The 20,345-nt window shown below is 38.6% G+C and overlaps 3 protein-coding genes and 2 pseudogenes across 3 annotated transcripts in view; 4 read left to right on the top strand and 1 right to left on the bottom strand.

Moving 5' to 3' along the window:
• Nucleotides 1-3,908: 3,908 nt before the first annotated feature.
• Nucleotides 3,909-5,470, top strand: LOC145488696 (adenosine receptor A2a-like). Its single transcript, XM_081467616.1, has one exon. The coding sequence runs from the start codon at nt 4,318-4,320 to the stop codon at nt 5,176-5,178; it is 861 nt and encodes a 286-aa protein (XP_081323742.1). The 5' UTR covers nt 3,909-4,317; the 3' UTR covers nt 5,179-5,470.
• A 3,536-nt stretch (nt 5,471-9,006) lies between these two features.
• LOC145488697 (beta-3 adrenergic receptor-like) lies at nt 9,007-10,228 on the top strand. The gene has a single exon (XM_081467617.1). It carries the CDS (start codon nt 9,107-9,109, stop codon nt 10,037-10,039), a length of 933 nt encoding a protein of 310 aa, XP_081323743.1. The 5' UTR covers nt 9,007-9,106; the 3' UTR covers nt 10,040-10,228.
• Nucleotides 10,229-13,136: 2,908 nt separating this feature from the next.
• LOC145486854 (trace amine-associated receptor 7h-like) lies at nt 13,137-14,064 on the top strand (annotated as a pseudogene).
• Nucleotides 14,065-14,779: 715 nt separating this feature from the next.
• LOC145487962 (uncharacterized) lies at nt 14,780-15,508 on the bottom strand (annotated as a pseudogene).
• Nucleotides 15,378-20,345, top strand: part of LOC145488402 (deleted in lung and esophageal cancer protein 1-like) — a 33,937-nt gene continuing 28,969 nt past the window's right edge. Inside the window, exons 1-5 of the mRNA XM_081467253.1 lie at nt 15,378-15,809; nt 17,888-18,041; nt 18,185-18,295; nt 18,742-18,923; nt 19,664-19,869. Of these exons, the coding sequence (XP_081323379.1) occupies nt 15,597-15,809; nt 17,888-18,041; nt 18,185-18,295; nt 18,742-18,923; nt 19,664-19,869 (866 nt within the window). The 5' untranslated portion in view covers nt 15,378-15,596. The remainder of the gene's footprint in view (nt 15,810-17,887; nt 18,042-18,184; nt 18,296-18,741; nt 18,924-19,663; nt 19,870-20,345) is intronic.

The raw sequence follows: 20,345 nt of genomic DNA on the forward strand, positions 1-20,345 counted from the left end.
GAATGTTTGTTTTTTTATAAGCAGACTTTTTAATGATATCTCAGTGTGGGGTCTCCGTGCTTCCTCTTTTGATGCTTGTATAACGATATTTAACGAGTTCTTAACCTTTACAAACGCAAACGTTGTACTACAAAATCTTAAAAGCGTACTCGACAATGCCGAAACGTATGGTTAAGCCTGGTTTTCGCTAACGACGCGAGTACAAGCGCAAGAACAAACGTAAGCAATAGGGATAACCCGAGTAAAAACGAAATTCGACGCAAACACAAGCACGAGCAAAATGATCCGAACCTTCCATACTGTTTAGGCGCGATATAATCTGGATCCAGTGTTTTCGTTGGCCAAACTTAACCACGTGTGGTAAATAACCTTGTGTTATGCCTGAGCAGTATTTCGTTTTCACTTGTTGCAGCGCAAACCCAAGCATAAGCGCAAGCACAAGAAAAAGGAAAAATTTTGACTCTTGTGCTCGCGCTTGCGCTTGTGCTTATGCCTGCGTCAAGGCCGTTTTCACGGTGAAATAAGAATTACTGCCGTTTGCGCTTGTGCTTGCGCTTGTGCTTGCGTCGCTAGTGAAAGCCAGTCTTTGGTGTTAGTTTACCGTAGTTTGATCGAAGTGCACAGTGTTTCAGCGGGATAGAAAGAAAAGTAATGAATACGTGCACTTCTGATTTCTTCTACCTTCGCCGCTCTGAGACATCGCGAACTACAGTCGACCAGGCAATAGTGAACTACCACTACCAATAACACCTTTTGGTATTGTTGCGTTCACTATATCACTTCTGTTGAACAACTTTCTTCGAAACCGCTCAAAGCTCGAAAGATTCAAGAGCATTTCATCTTACCAGAAGCATATAATGCTTCTCACCTTAAATATATCGTTTCTGCATCATAAGAATTGGAATCTGCCGCCCAAAAGCTGGACGTCTTGAACTTTTTATGCTAGTTTGCGTATACCTATTGAAAAATTAACTGTGCAAGGTATAGGGCAGCCTGTGGAATTAGGCACAGGTCCTCACTTATGTGGCTTTTTGTTTTGTCTTTGCAGACCCGTAATCGGCCTCCTGGGCATTAAATATGGGTTATTGACCAAGTGTGAGGTCAAGATGGCTGGATATTGGCCAAGTTCCTTTTTTGCATGTTTATGGACCTCGACTCCGTCTCGATCCATAAACTCGCAAAAAAAGAACGAGGCTGATATCCAGCCATCTTGACTGAACAAGCTTGGTCAATAAAGGGTTTATTATATGGCTTTCGGGGAAATTTTTCTTGCGGAACACGGCGGGTAGTCCTGAGCGGGCAAGATAGCTCCATCTTGCCCGCTCTGGTAGCCAATCGCAGCGCAGGATTTGATTCATCTTGCCCGCTCACGGAGCTGGCCATATAATAAGGGAGAATAATGCCCTGCTCAGTAGCCATTCCGAGCGCACGTTTTATCGACTACAAACAAAAGTTTGCCGTGTACTTTTATATATAGTAATAATAACAAAATATACTCAAAGTCTTGAACTACGGACAACTGTATATACCTCTAGCCAGAAAGGGACACTTTTCTCTTAAAGCCATTCAGAGCGCGCGTTTTATCGACTACAATTAAAAGCCATATAATAAAAGCGATAAATTATATGGATCGTTCGTAGCCGATATAACACGCGCTCTGATTGGCCAATTGTAGGGCATTATAATAATAATAATAATAATACATAATATTTTAAGAGGAAGCCTCCAATCACCATAGGGTGGTTTTCAGGAGGGTCCTCTGAGAAAATAAATGTTAGACCTTTAAAATACATTAAAATCTAAAATACAATAAATTCTCCCGTAATGCCCACGAGGTCGATTACGGTCCCGCAAGACCAACAATTACTCATCTAATTTTCAGCAGCAATAACTACCGTCAAGTTTCTAATGTCTATTTTGTTGACTAAAATAGTTCTCACTGAGACTCCCTCACGTTAAATTTTGTTGATTTATCGGCAAGAGGAGTTCTTATGGTACAATTCCAGTCAGGGCTTATTGGTATTGTTTGGGCTTGTAATTTCAAGGCCTCTTAAAAAAAAAAAATCGAAATTAATCACGCGATCTTTCCGTGAATTACCGTTATGATAAACATATTATTAAGTTTTGATGTTTTCCATGAAAATCTTTTAAACGCGCCAACTGTAATTTTAACTGTTTATCTACGCAATCAGGGCTGTAGGAAAACGCGATATTTAAACGATAACGACCTTTTGAATACTTTTGACACTCAGCCGCCGATGTAGGAAAGCGATGGTTAGGGCTTCATTATTTTCCAGTGGTTTTCACCGGCCGCGATGAGAAATATTCCTTTGCCGGCTATTAAACATGCGCTATAGATATAGATCAAATCTGGAGGCGACGGAAACTTTTGAACCAAATCTATGGCTATCTTCCTACTTCGGTAAATTCGCTAGGCATGACCCCTCGCGACGGGTCGCGATGAAATCTCGAGGCGATGGGAGCTTTGGAAGCAAATTTATGGCGACGTTCCTTCAGCCCGACACGTGATTTCAATGATTTCAACCTCGCATATACTTCCTCTCGAGACAAACACAAAGACCAAATGTTCCCGCGGGATATGGGAAGCTTGTTTAAAAAGCAAAGACGTGTCAATTTGTGACAACGAAGAGAAAACGAAACTCGACCGAAACTTCCACGCGGTCTGTCACGGGCATCCCCAGAAAGAAAATTTAAGGTGAGTAGAGAAAGAGCAACCAAGAAGCCATTCAAGTGCACGTTGTTGACGTTCGAAAGGTGTATACGATAGAGTGAATAGTTCCAAATGGACCTGTGAAGAGGAAATCAAGCAAAACATTGTTGAGTAATTTCGATACCCAAAAATCGCACAGTTCAGAGTCCTATTGCCAATTTAAAATATGGTGTCCTTGTAATCGTCCTGATAGCTTCGTCCGTCTCAAAACAGATGGAGGTGATCAGATGGATACATAGAAAAATTTAACTTGAAGGACACGATATTATGTCCTTCGTATCACAGAGCGGTTTTTCAATTAAGTGTCGTAAAACCAAAAGCAACCAATTAGTGCTAATTGACTACTCAGCCAATCTCAAACCGCAGTAAAATCGAGGCCAAATCCAAAGTAATATAATTGCCTGATATCTTTAGATACTCAACTGAAAACCGCTCTAAAATGTCTGCTTTTTTGTATTTTACATGCTCAGGGACTTTTGATGTTCATACTCCGGCTTGTTTTGTCAGTTCATGTCGCTATCTTTTTGTGATGTTTACCGTGCCCTGTATTCTGGTATGGAGCCAAATTGTTGGATCCATAACGTCACGTCCAAGAACCGTATTAATCCAGGGATTTCTTCGATTTTACCGCGATTTTGGTTGTGGTAATCTCGCGTGAAACCTCTTAACAAGGCGGGTATTAAGCGCTCAAAAAAGTAGTAATCTTCATCAATTAAATCCTGGGGGGTGATACTCTCTATATACCTTTTCCAGGTCGAAGGCATATATAAAAACACTTTGAATTTTACCACTTAAGTATCGGAGAATGGCAGAAAAACTGTCACGTAAATAAAGGTACGTAAAACTCTCCGTATTTCAAGAGCTGAAGTATATAAAAGTATAGAGTAAACTGAATTTCGGTATCTGAAAGGCGTTTAAAATATCGCGAATCGAACAGTTCTGCCCAACAACGAGCTCATCTAAGCAATTTAAGGGAATACTAAACTGTAAATATAGTAGAAGTCACTCGATTATTTGTCAAATGTAAGTACAAGAAAGTCTCATGAATTTCCTGTTATTGTTATTATTATTATTATTATTATTATTATTATTATTGTGGACCTTCCCCGTAAAAAAATTTGTTGGATAAACCTCCGCCCCCCTGCTAGCGAATAACGTGATATAACTTGTGGGAAAAACACGAACAAAACATTTGCGATGAGAATTTGATTAGCTAAACACAAAAAGGCAATTTCGAAGTCAGCGAACTCATTTAGGAGACATCGTTTAATAATCTCCCAAGATAAAAAATGTGGAAGCATTATATGTATTAAAATGTCAATTTCGATATTTGAAATTATAACCTGGCTGCAAGGCTTAGGGAAATAAAACAAAAGAAATCGCATCGAGGAAAAGGGATGAGTAATTTCTTTTGTTTTATTCCCCTAAGCCTCGGAGCCAGTTAGAATTTTAATATATTTAAAATGACCCATTAAGAGACGGTGATATTTACTCTTCTCATTTCCGACAGCAATAAATTGAATATACCGTTAAGTTTTCAATTCAGAGACAGTACTGAATGTGCGCATTCTACATCATCCTATAACATGGCCCATATCATCTATACCACTGGCTATATCATCACCATCATCATTAACATCATCACAAGTCCCGTGACAGTTCTGCTTAACGTGTTGGTGATAATGGCCGTGATAAGAAGACCAAGACTACAGAGTTACCCCAACATCTTGCTGGCCTGTTTAGCGGCAACTGATGTCTTAACTGGTCTGATAACGCAGCCGTCGTTTATCCTGCTGAGAACATTCCTATTACTTGGTATGAGTAAATCTGAAATAATTCTAGAAGTTTCCTTACGAACCTTATCTCTTTGCTCTCTTCTCCATCTGATGTTAATTACTTGTGACAGACTTATAGCCATCAAATTTACTCTTCGCTATCCTCATCTTGTCACAACGCGCAGTATTAAGGTGGCAGTGATCACGGTTTGGATTGTCTCTCTCATTTCTGGGGTGTACAGGCCAATAAACAACGAACCAATAAAAACAATTTACGACCTTTCAGTAGCTTTTATTGCAATTTCCTGCATCCTTTTCATGGTATTTTCTTACTTGATTTTGTATCGTGAAATACTTCGACACCAGAAGAAGATCCAAACACAACAAATACCGCAAGAAGAAGTGGAAAGATTTGCGAAGGAGCACAAAGCGCTCAAAACAACTGTGTTTGTGGTCAGTGCAGTTCTGCTGTGCTTTGTACCTGGGGTTTTTGGAATCGCGTTAAAAACTTCCGGACTCGTTTCGTCAACCTCAGTCTCAAAGCCATGGATTCGTACATTTCTCATGCTTAACTCTCTCCTTAATCCATTGATTTACTGCTGGCGACAAAAAGAAATGAGACAGTTCGCATTTAGATTTGAGAGACAAGCCCACGTGCCTCCTGCAAACTGAAAACGAACAAAACACTGGATCCTGGAGACCATTACAGCTACTTGGTAAGAGTAACATTGACACTATCTACTGAAATCTTCTTCGCAATCTCTTTATAGCTGCAGTTACTCTTTCGTGGGCGCTCCATTCGATGTTAGTTACTTACGAGAGGCTAAAGCCATCAAATATACCTCTGTACATCTTTATGTCGTTACAACACAGAGCAATAAGGTGGCAGTAACAGCGTTTTGGGTTTTTGCATTATGTTATACAATTCTTAGGCGGATTTTTGACAATCAGTTATTTAATGAAGGGGTGGGAGAAAAAATTGGCAACGTGATACCGATCCATTGTTATGGTTTCTTGCATTGTTTTCATGGTATCGTCTTACGCAATTTTTTTCTTACCACGACGGCGCGCGATCACGGGGTTATCTAATTACAGGTATCCAAATTGAGCTTTCTGTAATTGGATACCCACGTGATTCGTACGCCAATCACGCACGCTTTAATGGCTTCCTTCGGATTGTTTTCTACAGTTTTCAAAACTTATGAAAAACGCCACAGACATTTCCGCTCAAAAGAAGTTCTCAAAAGACACTTTTAATTCCGAAATTCGTTATAGATACGATTAATTAGTAATTGGACCTCGTGTCGTACAATTCGTATATGTAATTGCATGGACAGAAGTGTATTTATATATCGAACGTGGCCTATCATTTACTATACAGTCGAACCTCCGGTTGAGACCACCTCTCGTAAGCGACCACCTCTCCTCAGCGACCAGTTTTCCAAAATACCAAAAGCTTTAAGTCAAATCACTACATTTGCAACTTCTTGTAAGCGAACATCTCTCATAAGCGACCGCGACCATTTTTAGAGCTAAAAGTTTGAAATTTTCTTTTGTTTTCAACCTCCCGTAAGCGACCACTTGACAGATAATAGAGCAGAAATTGGACAATAAGGTGTTCTAACATTATCCCATTCCTGGGTTGTACAAGAGACGGAAATTTCTCAATTGGAAGTACCAGATTTTTCTCGAAATTGACTTTTCACACGAATAAAACATTTAAAGCTTGGGGTAAGTCTCTTCAGTTACCATATGCTGATGAGGCAAAATTTTGACCCAATAAGGTCTAATCTCTCGTAAGCGACCATCTAGGCTTGACATTTTAGGTGGTCGCTCACGGGAGGTTCAACTGTACTTTCATTTACTTATTAGGCGTTTTATTGATGTTGCCTGTCGCGCTGATTAGGGGATTCTTCGACAAGCCTTAGCCTTGTGAGACAGGAGCGAGGTACATACAGAGCTAACTTTACTTGAGACGGTTTGCTTGCAATGTAGAATCATTTCTTCATAGTACATTAATATTTACACTCGATAATGAATTCGTGGTGATCTTCGAAGTGAGTCTTAAGAATATGCATGAGTAAGTAAAACCAAAAAAAAAGAAAAAAAGAAAAAATGATGATAAAAAATAAAGTAACACAGGTAATTTTAGAAAAGTCCTCAGTTTTACAACTGATGTGATTATGCTAATGACTGTGACAATCGATTGACTTTTATTTTTATTCCAATTTTTAAGTACGGAGGATTAAGTGATGTTTCAAAAGAATACAAAAAGTTATTATAGTTTGCATATTGCGTTTACTTACTGTTCCGATTGCCCAGATGAGTTAAAATTACAGTTGGCGATTTCAAAAGATTTCCAAGGAAAACGCCGAAAACTTAATGATACGATCATAAATAAGCCTGACTAATATGAAAAGGTTCTGAATTGTACCAAAACCAAAGTAATTGCCTGATTACTTTCGACACTCAATTAAAAACCACCCGAAACCGCCTGATCTTTTGTGTTATGCGTGACAGCACAAACATCAAGTAATTCGTGAAAAACGTACGAAAGTGTTACACTTTTAACGACTTTGATTTTAACATGTTAGCTCCGCAAACGACCAATTACAGATTAAAAAATTTTTAAATATCTTTAACCTCGACAAATGCGGTATAAAAACAGTAAGTTTGATGTGAATATTTCCTTTTATTATTTTACTTTAGTAATCTTATTGTTTTATTCAGTTGGCACACGACCCCACAAGCTGAAAGCTTTGACACATACTGATTATTGGCGTGTTTAAATAAAGGTTGTACGTATGTATGTGTTTATGTACATGTTGTTAGAATATGCTCCAGGACGTTTGATGTTCATGTAGCGACTGTAGAGCTTTTTTTGTGTTTCATGTCGCTATCTTTTGTTGATGTTTTCCGTGCGCGGTATTCTTGTACGGATCTAAATTCTGGACACACAGCAACAGTATTAATCCAGCATTTCTCCAATTTTGACACGATTTTAATTTTGTTAATCTAAGGAGCAACTTTTTTCCAAGGAGTAGATAAAGTTTCAGAAAGTAACAAACGGCATCGGCTAAATCCAGGTGGGAGAGGCACTCATTATAACAGGCTATTCGCTTTAACGGTTGGCAGTATGTAAAAAAGTTGAGATTTCATGCGTTAACTTATAGAAAGGAATGTAAGAAAAAGGCAATTGCACTTAGGTATGTAAAGGGGACTTTCAAAATATTGTGAAGAGACATGGCTAAGTATGTTAAGGGTTGCTCATTGAGACTCATTGATGGGTTACTTCTAAGGGATACTCAAGTAAAGGTCGTTCGATTATTTGCCAAACGGCAACTTTTTTCATTTCCCTAGCTTGACTCAGTACCGTGAGCGTGCAAAAGAGCTATTAGTTTTGAGTGGGGGTGTTTGAAAGGGTAACCCTTTTCAGTAACGAAATAGTATATAACAGATGACGGTTTGAACCTCGGGGTGGAGCTCTCAATAATTTTAATTTATTAGGTGACCCCCTCACACATACAAGTACACATATTTGCTAAACGGCAATTTCATTTTTACATTTCCCTTGACTACTGTGGACGTGCAAAAGGGATATCAGTTTAAACCTCGTGATAGAGCTCTCCACTACAACCTTATTAGGTGACCCTCTCAGACACATATATAAACATCCCCTCCCCAGCCTCGCAGGTTAAATAGACTGCTTGAGAAAGGGCTTAACTCGCTTGGGAAAAACCTGAAAGAAACATTTGTGATGAAAACTATTAATAGTCACGTAATTTCAACTGGAGTTTTAAGACCGATTTTCACTTTGCTAATCTCAAAAGAAACTCTTTGCGATTTGTGAATTAAGTTATCGCTCAATGCATTTACCGCCAATCATTAAACGCTAAATCCGGGGGGAGGTCAGAACTTCCTATAACTGACTAAATTGGGAGGCTAGGCAAGAACAGAGCACCTTTTTCAGGCTAGAGAAATATAAAATTGTCCGTAGTTCGCCGGAGACTTGAAGTATATCAAAGTATAGGGCAAACTATTTCTATACCTAAAGGGCGTTTAAAATATCGCGAATCGAAAAGCTGTGTCCAACGGCGAATTCATCCAACCAATTAAAAGGAATACTTGCTTAAGTGGTCGTTCGATTACTTGCCAAATGTAGGTATCAAAAAGGGTTATCATTTTGCCTGTTTATTTATTATTGTTCGCGAAAGGGTAACCTTTTAAGTTGGACGGGTTTAGAACTCGGAGTACAACTTTATGAATAAACCATTCCCCCCCCCCCCCCCCCCCTCTCTCTCACCATCACCATGCTTCTAAAATAAACTGAAAAAGAGTTGTTATCTTGTATGGGAAAAACAAGAAGAAAAACATTTGTGATGAAAATTTGATTAGCTAAACATAAAAAGGTAATTTGGAAGTTTACGAAACTCATTCAGCTAACATGATAATGTCCCAAGATAAGATGGCGGCATAACTTACTTATTTAAACTGAAAAGAGTCGGTGTTGTTTGCTCTTCTTGCTTTCGGCAACAATAAATAGCGTTAAGTTTCCAATTCAGAGACAGCAAAACGCTTGCAATTCACACCGTCCTATAACATGGCCTACAACTTCTCCGATTCAAACGAGTTTTCAAACATTACCAAAAAGTTTACAAATGGCAGAACACCGAATGACCCACTCCAGGTTAATTATATCATCACCATCATCATTAACATCATCACAAGTCCCGTGACTGTCCTGCTTAACGTGTTGGTGATAATGGCCGTGATAAGAAGACCAAGACTACAGAGTTACCCCAACATCTTGCTGGCCTGTTTAGCGGCAACTGATGTCTTAACTGGTCTCATCACTCAGCCATCGTTTATCCTGTGCGGAATATTACAGTTGCTTGGTATGAACGAATCTGAAGTAACTCTATGCAGTTTTCATTACTCTGTCTTACGCACCTTATCTCTTTGCTCTTGTCTCCATCTGATGTTAATTACTTGTGACAGACTTATAGCCATCAAATTTACTCTTCGCTATCCTCATCTTGTCACAACGCGCAGCATTAAGGTGGCAGTGATCACAGTTTGGATCGTCTCTCTTTTTCCTGGGGTATTCAGGCCAATAAACAATGGACTATTAGTAACAATTTCCTTCTTTTTAGTAGCTTTTGCTTTTATTTTCTGCATTCTTTTTATTGTAGTTTCTTACGTAATCTTGTATCTTGAAATCCTTCGCCACCGGAAGATGATCAAAACTCAACAGCTACCGCAAGAAGAAGTGGAAAGATTCGATAAGGAGCACAAAGCGCTTAAGACAACTGTGTTTGTGGTTGGTGCAGTTCTACTTTGCTTTGTGCCTGTGGTTTTCATTCTCGTGTTAAGAGGTGCTGGACTGGTTATGTTAGTCTCTGTACCATGGATTCGTACATTTCTCATTGTAAACGCGCTCCTTAATCCATTGATTTACTGCTGGCGACAAGAAGAAATGCGAAAGTTCGCATTTAGATTTAAGAGACAAGCCCACGTGCTACCTGCGAACTGAAAACAAACAAAACACTGGGCACTGGATGCTATAGCGGTGTGATTACAGTCATTTCCTCACTGTGAATTAATTAAAATCGTTAATAAATTCGTCGAAATTTTCGCAGTTGCGATGTAACATGAAACATGTACATAAGTAGACCGAAAAATAAGGGAAACTCCGACATTTAAAACTCTGAGAAAAATTGCTTTTAACACAGTTTGAATGAGCCTCTCCCGTGAGAGGTAAATTGAAAACTAATGATAACAATTAAAAGTAGCCAAAGCGTTGTAAAAGCTTTTCACGGGTGTAAAGATTCCGGCCAATTTGAGAAAAGCATCAATTTTGCAACTGTTTTATTAAAATGCTAATGTTTGCGATACTGAATTTATTCACTTTTATTTGTATTCCAGTTTTTAAATACGGGGAATAAAGTGATGTGTCAAAAGTGTACAAAGGTAATTGTAGTTTGCATTTTCTTAAGGCCTAGATTGCGTACATAAATTAAAATTACAGTTGGCATGTTCAAACGATTTCTACGGAAAACGTCGAAAACTTAATAATATGTTTATCGTAACGGTAATTCACGGAAAGATCGAGCGATTAATTTCGCAATTTGAAAGATACCTTGAAATTACAAACAATACGAATATTCTCTGACTGGAATTGTACCACAAGAGCTTCTCTTGCCGATAAATCGTATCTATAACAAAATATAACGCTAGGGAATCAAACTAAATAAAAATTGCTGAGCAATTTCGATATCTCACGAGATTACATTTACAAACACAGATCACCAACTAATCACACAGTACCGAGTATTATTATCCAGCTGCAGCGAATACTGTCCAAATAACAGTACAAATATACAGCGATATTGTACCGTATCAATGAAAGATGGAGAGTGTGTCAGTTTTGCGTGCGCGCGCCGACCTGTATGGCAAACAGGTTTTGTACTGTACAAATATGGCAAACAGGTTTTCTACTGGCAGTAGAAAACCTGTTTGCCATATTTGTACAGTAGAAAACCTGTTTGCCATACAGGTCGGCGCGCGCACGCAAAACTGACACACTCTCCATCTTTCATTGATAAATTTATTGACTACAGCAGTTGAATAATAAATCTCTTATTAGATGTTTTGATGTATAGTATCGCTGTATATTTGTACTCGTTGTCTGCATTTAACTCGTCCTACAGGATCGTCAAAATACGGCACAACCCAAAAATATACATCGATACTACACACCAAAACATATAATAAGATATATCTAGTGCCAGTTAAATATGGTGTCCTTGTAATCGTCCTGATAGCTTCGTCCGTCTCAAAACAGATTGAGACTGTCAAGTGGATTCATAGAAAAACGCAATTAAGACACGATAGTATCTTCTGTATGATCTTTTGTATCTTATATGGAAAGAATTTGCTCAGGGACTTTTGATGACCATTAAACGACTATAGACCTTGTTTTGTGTTTCATGTCGCTATCTTTTTTTGATGTTTTCCGTGCGCGGTATTCTTGTATGGATCAAAAATTCTGGACACACAACAACAGTATTAATCCAGCATTTCTCCAATTTTCACACGATTTTAATTTTGCTAATCTAAGAAGCAACTTTTATATAAGGCGTAGATAAAGTTTTCAAAAAGTAACAACCGACATCGGCTAAATCCAGGGAGGAGGCACTCATTATAACAGGTTATTCGCCTTTAACGGTTGGCAGTATGTAAAATTAAAAGTTGAGATTTCATGCGTTTAAGTATGGAAAGGGTTTTTTTTTAAAAAAAAAAACAACTAGCATTTAGGTATTTAAAGGGGACTTTCAAAATTTCGTGAAGAGTCACAGCTAAGTATGTTCAGGGTTGCTCATTGAGGGGTTACTGCTAGAGGATACTCAAGTAAAGGTCGTTTGATTATTTGCCAAACGGCAACTCTTTGCATTTCCCTAGCTTGACTCAGTACCGTGAGCGTGCAAAAGAGCTATTAGTTTTGAGTGGGGGTGTTTGAAAGGGTAACCCTTTTCAGTAACGAAATAGTATATAACAGATGACGGTTTGAACCTCGGGGTGGAGCTCTCAATAATTTTAATTTATTAGGTGACCCCTCACATATACACGTACACATATTTGCCAAACGGCAATTTCATTTTCACATTTCCCTTGACTACTGTGGACGTGCAAAAGGGATATCAGTTTAAACCTCGTGATAGAGCTCTCCACTACAACCTTATTAGGTGACCCTCTCAGACACATATATAAACATCCCCTCCCCAGCCCCGCAGGTTAAATAGACTGCTTGAGAAAGGGCTTAACTCGCTTGGGAAAAACCTGAAAGAAACATTTGTGATGAAAACGATTAAAAGTCACGTAAGTTCGACTGGAGTTTTAAGACCGATTTTCACTTTGCTAATCTCGAAAGAAACTCTTTGCAATTTGTGAATTAAGTTGTCGCTCAATGCATTTACCGTCAATTACACGCTAAATTCGGGGGGGAGGTCAGAATTTCCTATAACTGACTAAATTGGGAGGCTCGGCAAGAAAAGTACACCTTTTCAGGCTGGAGGGATATAAAATTGTCCGTATTTCGAGAATGGGAGTATATAAAAGTACAGGGCAAGCTGTATTTCGGTATCTAAAAGACATTTTAAACTATCGCGAATCGCCGCCGGAACCGTTGTGCCCAACGACGAGCTCATCCAACTAACTTAAGGGAACTTTAAGCTGTAAATGTAGAAGAAATCACTCGATTATTTGTCAAATGTAGGTACGAGAAAGGGTTATCATCATTATTGTTGTTATTATTATCATCATCATTATTATTATTATTGTTAGTATTAGTATTAGTATAAGTGTAAGTATAAGTATTAGTGTTAGTATTAGTGTTAGTATTAGTATTAGTATTACATTTGCGATTAGAATTTGATTAGCTAAACACAAAAAGGTAATCTCGAAGTCAGCAAAACTCATTTAGTAAAATGTTAAATTATCTACCAAAACAATATGGAAACATTTACATATTTAATCAAGAGTCGGTGCTATTTGGTCTTCCTATCTTCGTGAACAATAAATACCGTTGGAGACGGTAAAACGCTCGCATTCTACATCGTCCTCAGTATAACATGGCCTACAATTTCTCCGGTTCAAATTTTACAAACGATACCAACAAGTTTTCAGGTATTAGCATGGAAGGCGGAACACTAAATGACCCGTGCGAGGTTCATCTTATCATCACCATCATCATTAATATCATCACAAGTCCCGTGATAGTTCTGCTTAACGTGTTGGTGATAATGTCCGTGATAAGAAGACCAAGACTCCAGAGTTACCCCCAACATCTTGCTGCCCTGTTTAGCGGCAACTGACGTCTTAACTGGTCTGATAACGCAGCCGTCGTTTATCCTGTGTGGGATATTACGGTTGCTTGGTATGAACGAATCTGAAGTAACTCTATGCAGTTTTCATTACTCTGTTTTACGCACCTTATCTCTTTGCTCTTGTCTCCATCTGATGTTAATTACTTGTGACAGACTTATAGCAATCAAATTTACTCTTCGCTATCCTCATCTTGTCACGACGAGAAGCACTAAGGTGGCAGTGGTCACAGTTTGGATCGTTTCTCTTATTTTTCGAGTAGCCAGGATTGTGGAAAACAAACTGATGATGGCATTTTCAATTTTCATTTACATTTTTTGCGTTATTTTCATTGTATTTTCGTACTTGATTTTGTATCGCGAAATAATTCGCCACCAGAAGATGATCAAAACTCAACAGCTGTCGCAAGAAGAAGAGGAAAGATTCGCTAAGGAACACAAAGCGCTCAAGACAACTGTGATCGTTGTCGGTGCTGTTCTGCTGTGCTTTGTGCCTGTGGTTTTCGTTATCGTACTAGGAGCTCTAGGATTAGTTACTACAGCGTTAGTATCATGGGTTGGCACGTTGATCATGTTCAATTCACTCCTTAATCCATTGATTTACTACTGGCGACAAGAAGAAATGAGAAAGTTCGCATTTAGGTTTAAAACTCAAGTCGTTGTTCCCATCAGCTAAAATTAAAAGCAACCGGAAAGACTGAAAACTTTACTGGCTCTAAATGCTTCATTAAAGTGTAATGCGTTTAATACAGAAGATCACTGCTACCTAAATAGAAATCCATGTTACTGCAAAGAATCAAATTGTAACGTTTCCTTTACCATGCAATAAATTGCGCTATTGTCAAGAGTGGCTAATAAATGAAGTTTTGACTGGAACTGTTTTTGATTTTTTTTGGAGGGAAAGCGGGCAATTGGGCGAGCTTACTTAGGAAAAACAGACGACTGCGTCTGTTTGTACTCACCTTTAGAATCTCAGATGAAAGCAGATGAACCTCCTCTCGGTTAAAAAACTTTAAATAGGTTCACTTTCATAGGATGCTAGTCCAATACAGGGCAATCCCATCCCCCCACTGTGTTTAAGTTGAAACAGTGACGGACTCCGACCTTTATGCTCTTTTTGTAAACGAGAAGTCGAATCCTTCGAACATTCGTTTTACTACTGACGTGACAAAGACTTTTTGCCAGCATTTTTTCCTTATGCAATTTTTTCGCAGTTTTATTTTAAAAGCCTGTGTTTTCTTTAATTTTCGTTTTACTTATGTATATGCTTAAGGTTACATTGCAACCGCGAAAATTACGACGAATTTATTAACGATTTTAATTAATTCACAATGAGGAAATGACTGTAATCACACTGTTATAGCATCCAGTGTTCAGTGTTTTGTTTGTTTTCAGTTCGCAGGTAGCACGTGGGCTTGTCTCTTAAAATGCGAACTGTTTCTCATTTTTTTTTGGCGCCAGCAGTAAATCAATAGATTATTAAGAAGCGAGTTTAGAATGAGAAATGTTCGAATCCATGGTACAGAGACTAACATAACCAGTCCAGCACTTCTTAAAACGACTGATGAAAACCACAGGCACAAAGCACAGCAGAACTGCACCAACAACAAACACAGTTGTCTTAAGCGCTATGTGCTCCTTATCGAATCTTTCCACTTCGTCTTGTGGTAGCTGTTGAATTTCCGGTGGCGAAGTATTTCACGATACACGATTACGTAAGAAACTACAATAAAAAGAATGCAGAAAATAAAAGTAAAAGCTACTAAAAAGAAGGAAATTGTTATTAGTGGTTCATTTTTTTTTTTTAAGTTGGCCTGAATACCCCAGGAATAAGAGAGACGATCCAAACTGTGTTCCGCCTGCCACCTTAATGCTGCGCGTTGTAACAAGATGAGGAGGAGTAAATTTGATGACTATAGGTCTGTCACACGTAATAATGGCTCCTGATATTATTTGAACTGAGAAAAAAACAAAGATGTGGTTTTTGGTAGTGGTGTTTGCTGCATTTCTTCAAGATCGAGTAAAATATCAGCCAGGGGGGAGGGGATTCCTAGTTGGTGGGGCCGGTGAGGGGAAATCGTTGATTCCCTGAGCCTGCAGTACAATTGCACGCAGTCCATAGCAACTGATTCAAAATGGCGGTCAAAAGATACGATAAAAGTTTACGTCTGGATCTCGCTGCATAACCTGAAGAAAATAGCAGTCGATATGGCACACGCTAAGGATGTGGAAGTGGAACCTCCAATGCACCTTCAACGGCCATCTTCAGGTCGCTCACAAGATGTGTCGCATTTGCTCGCGAGTGTTTTTCGGGAGGTTTTCACTCGCGATGTTATCGGAGAAGAAACGGTGAAGAACCTCGCTATTTCAAAAAGCGGCGACGCTGGCTACCATGATAAATATGTTGAACAGCTAAGGCAGGTAAGGCAACAGTAAACCTTACTGTGTGTTCTCAAGAAACAAAAACTATAAAGGCCTGTAAGGCCTACATCTGAACATTCAGCCAAAATCCCCTCGAAATATACACAAGACTTTAGAATTAGGGAGAAGATAACGGGTGTCTAGAAAGCGAAGACCGAAGACCGAGGACCCCTCGAAAACAAAGACCCTCTAGAAAACAAAGACCCCCTAGAAAACGAAGACCCCCCAGAAAACGAAGACCCCCTAGAAAACAAAGACCTCGAAAACGAAGACCCCCTAGGAAACGAAGACCTCGAAAACGAAGATCACCTAGAAAACAAAGACCTCGAAAACGAAACCCCCTAGAAAACGAAGACCTCGAAAACGAAGACCCCCTAGAAAACGAAATTCTATCCGTGAGGCGAAAGATCGATGGCACAACGCTTTGTTCGGTCACATACTGTGGAAACAACCCTATAAATTTTACGGAAGTCGTCCTGACAAGTCTTGATAGGGCATTACAAAAACTAAGACCCTCAAAAAACGAAGACGTAAGACCTAAGAACTCGATCAAAACCGTCGGCGAAATTAGCACCGAATAAGACATTAAATTGAATCACGCGTGTTGTGACCCCCTACAAAACGAAGACAGAACTTATACATTGCAGTAAACGAAGATGGAATCGCGGCCTAGATTTTTCTTAGCTTTTTCCCTGGATGTAAACCGATGTAATGCTGCATACAGGTTTGCTCGCGTAAGGACAAAGGGTTGTGTGACGAAACTGAATACTAAGGATTGTCTTCGCAAATCTTGTTGACAGGAAGTCACTCCAACATTGCAAATTCATGTCGCATGATTGCGCGTCACGGCGTGATGGCTTGAAAGGTCATCAGGCTATAGGGGTGTTTCGGCAGAAAAAATAACAGAGGAATTCTTGTTTGTAAGACCGGGCACGATCTCGAATGATGTCGACTTTTCAGAAGTTCAAGCTTCCCCAGCTGGTGCGGACTGACAATTGACAACGGAATTGACCTAAGTATCCCATGCTGCAATTGCGACCAATTGGCCTTTACACAGCATAAAATGTCACGTAACCCATAATTCGACGGTTTACATCAGTTTATGTCGAGCGTCTTAGGTCTTAGTTTTCCCAGATAGATGAACACAAAATACATAGAAACATTCTGCCCCCACGAAAAACAACACGACAACAACTAGAAAAGAAACAAGATGTGTTGATAAGGCAGGATTTCAACAGACACGTCAGCATGATTTGATCACATACAGTGATTTGGAGGGTCTTCGTTTTCTAGGGGGTCTTCCTTTTCTAGGGGTCTTTGTTTTCGAGGTCTTTGTTTTCTAGGGGGTCTTCATTTTCTAGGGGGTCTTCATTTTCAAGGGGTCTTTGGTCTTCGGTCTTCGCTTTTTAGACAACCAGAAGATAACTTATGTATCCGAAATTTTATAGCTCTTTTTGGTTTCTTTTTGAAATCATAGAGAAAGGTTGCGTAGGCAGAAATAAACATGATAACAGCAAAACTAAGAGCTACAGTTTAACTCGATGATTCAAAGGCAAGGATACATGTATTTGTAAACACACGAAATTCGACCTTTGCTTGCATATTTAAAATTAGTTAATTGGTATCTATTGGAACGTGGGCAGCTGGCCACCTTCAATCTGAGCTTGTGGATTCCCCCTGGACACTACACACAAATATCTCAGCGTATTAGTGAAACCTGGGTGAAAATAGAGAAACATACCAATTAGGCCATTGATTGCTATTGGAAATTGATGGCAGTTGATAAAAGGTCACACAAATCCTCTTCTTTGATTGGTCATCGATTGTCAATATTAATCGATTAAATTATATCAATAGGTATATTGGTTGGTATTGATTTTCATCAATCATCGATTTTGTTGATTAGACACCCCAGGGGATATAGAATTAGTCAGCAACCTGGTGATTTTTTCCTTGATGTACAACTTTACCACCAAACTGTCAGAAATATCTGCTTGTACAGTTCATGTACAGATATCAGTATAATTCATATAATTTTTTGGTATCAAAAAGATAGTTACATGTTCTTTTTTTTTTAGATACAAGAGGAGCGTGATCGTCGGCACAGAGAGGCAGACATGTTAGAAGCTCATATAATGCAGGCTCAAGCTGCGGCTATGGCAGCTGATGAGAGAGAGCTGCAGCGAATTTCTGAAGGATATGAAAATTATCAAGCACTGGGCTTGCCACCAGGTACTTGAACTTGGGGGGAAAACATGCAAATGGCAATGTTATCCATAGTATGCACAGTATTTTAACTGTGTGTAATTTTAAATTCACTGCATTCATGCTGTATTTATTTAATATATTATCTCCCTGTAATATCCTTTTTTCAGCAAAGTCAAGCCTTAGGAACTGTCTAGATACTCAGCTGCTTCGACGTCACAACCTTATTGTACCGGAGGACTTCTCATCAGAGGAGGTGACTCCATCCAAGGCCCCTAAAGGTCAGTTTCCGTGGTTACATTGTCTAGAGTATAAATACTGTATTGGCAATCCCTTATTGAAAGACGGAAATCTAGGATAGTATTATACAATGTATGCCATAGATGTTGCCGAGAATTTATTTTCAAATAATTACTGTGTGACTTTGAAATTGGTTTAAAATATTTTGTATGTACATGTACATTGTATATATATCCAGTTCATGTGGTGACTTGGGTTAACATTTAAATGTTCGTTTCTTGTATTACCTGATGCATGTATATCAACATACATATGTACATATACATTGTAAGTCTGCACAAAGTATTTTCTGGAAGGTCATATACATGGCACAATTAGCCTCAAGTAAGTAAGAACAGCTTGTCTGTTCTATACAAAAAATGGAATTCCATTGCATGTAATACATGTACATCTAATTAAGTCCTCTCTACACCTTGATAATTAACAGCTGATGAAATCCCAAGCTACGCCAGACCCACCACGTCATCTCAACAGCGACATAGGAAAACCCCTCCAATAACAGACTACCTGGATGATACTGCCCTTTCGACATCTACGTGGCCGTGGGCATCACTTCCACCCACCCAGGCAAAAGACAAGAGAGATTTGGACATGTCCCCACTGCCAAGTGTAAGTAAATATGAAATATCTTCAATAATTGACCACTCCTTCAATGGGGCTATTTCAGCTAGATTAAAAACAAACGCTGCTTAGGGTAATCACTGGACAGGTGCTAACTTGATTTTAGGACCCCACATATGTATGCACAAAATTTGATTAACAATCTGTTATAAATGAGTAATATATCAAACACAAAATACTGTGTTTGACCACATTTCCAAACACAAAGAAAGGGATTGAAAAAAGGATGCATAGCAAAGTATTTTTGACCAACCTAGAGGTGTTTGGAAATTTGGTCAAATACTGTCTTAAGTGTTTCAAACATGTCAAACAGTTTGATATACAATTATCTTCTCAATTGAAGCTTAAAGTAATGAGAAAACAGGCAAATAGAAATCAAAGAAATCAATGCTAATTAAGATCAGATTTTCAAACTCTGTCATGGTAATGAATAAGTAATGAATTTTCAGAATTTGTATTCTCTAGAGAGTACATGTACATTTATAGTGAGGTAAGATTTTTGTCTCTAGAGGGGATGTTTTTTAGCACTGACACAGAGTTACAGTGTACGTCTTACCTGATTTTCTTTAGGTCTACAGAGTTAGAGACATTTCAATTTTATTTGAAACAGTCACATTTCAATCATTTAAGCTCCAAACCTAGGTTAAAATAGTATTATGTAACAATAAAAATCTAAAATAATACAATACAATAAACAACTTGTAACAAAGAGTTGTTTCCAATTTAAGGCCAAAAGCAGGCTCTCAAAATCTTCAGTGTGGAGAGAATCGATGAAGCCTGATCAGCGGCAAGTGGAGCGAGAAGATCTGAAAAAGCTACAGAGTAAAGCAGAGTATAAAAGGAACCCACGATTTGTGCCTCCCCTCAAGGGCGGTCTCATTAAACCGTCCAAGGAGAAAAAGAAAAAGAAATTGGAGACTGACAAAGAGAACAAGTAAGTTCTACATGTATGGTTAGCTTCAAAAGCATTTTGAATCACTTTCTTTCCATAGTCAAGACAAGTGGAAATTCAGCAGGATATCCACCACTACATGTACATGTATATAAATTGCAAGAGTGATTATCAATAGTTAACTCAGTCAAGTAGTTAACTCTTTGCTGCGTTGTGCATAAAATTGAATACCAAAAAATTCTACACAATGCTTCTGTATATTTAATGTACATGCTTTGTACTTTGGGAACTATTGAATACACAAAGTTAAACAGTCTGTATCACAGAAAAAGTATACATGTGTAGGTTCACACACTAGGGTTTCATCCAAAGTCTTAAAAGTTGGAAAAATCTCGTAGTGCATTTAGAGTTTTAACTAGTACAAAATGAAAGCTTGTACATGTACTGGGCAAAAAGCTTTCATTTCAATTACTGTATCACAAACCATGAAGGGTTTGATCAGAGTTTCTGATTCATGG

The sequence above is a fragment of the Orbicella franksi genome, chromosome 5 (assembly GCF_964199315.1).
Source record: "Orbicella franksi chromosome 5, jaOrbFran1.1, whole genome shotgun sequence".
Taxonomy (NCBI): domain Eukaryota; kingdom Metazoa; phylum Cnidaria; class Anthozoa; order Scleractinia; family Merulinidae; genus Orbicella; species Orbicella franksi.

What these genes read in the sequence shown, in the direction of transcription:
- LOC145488696 (XM_081467616.1), top strand. Translation starts at nt 4,318, where the DNA reads ATGGCCCATATCATCTATACCACTGGCTATATCATCACCATCATCATT.
- LOC145488697 (XM_081467617.1), top strand. Translation starts at nt 9,107, where the DNA reads ATGGCCTACAACTTCTCCGATTCAAACGAGTTTTCAAACATTACCAAA.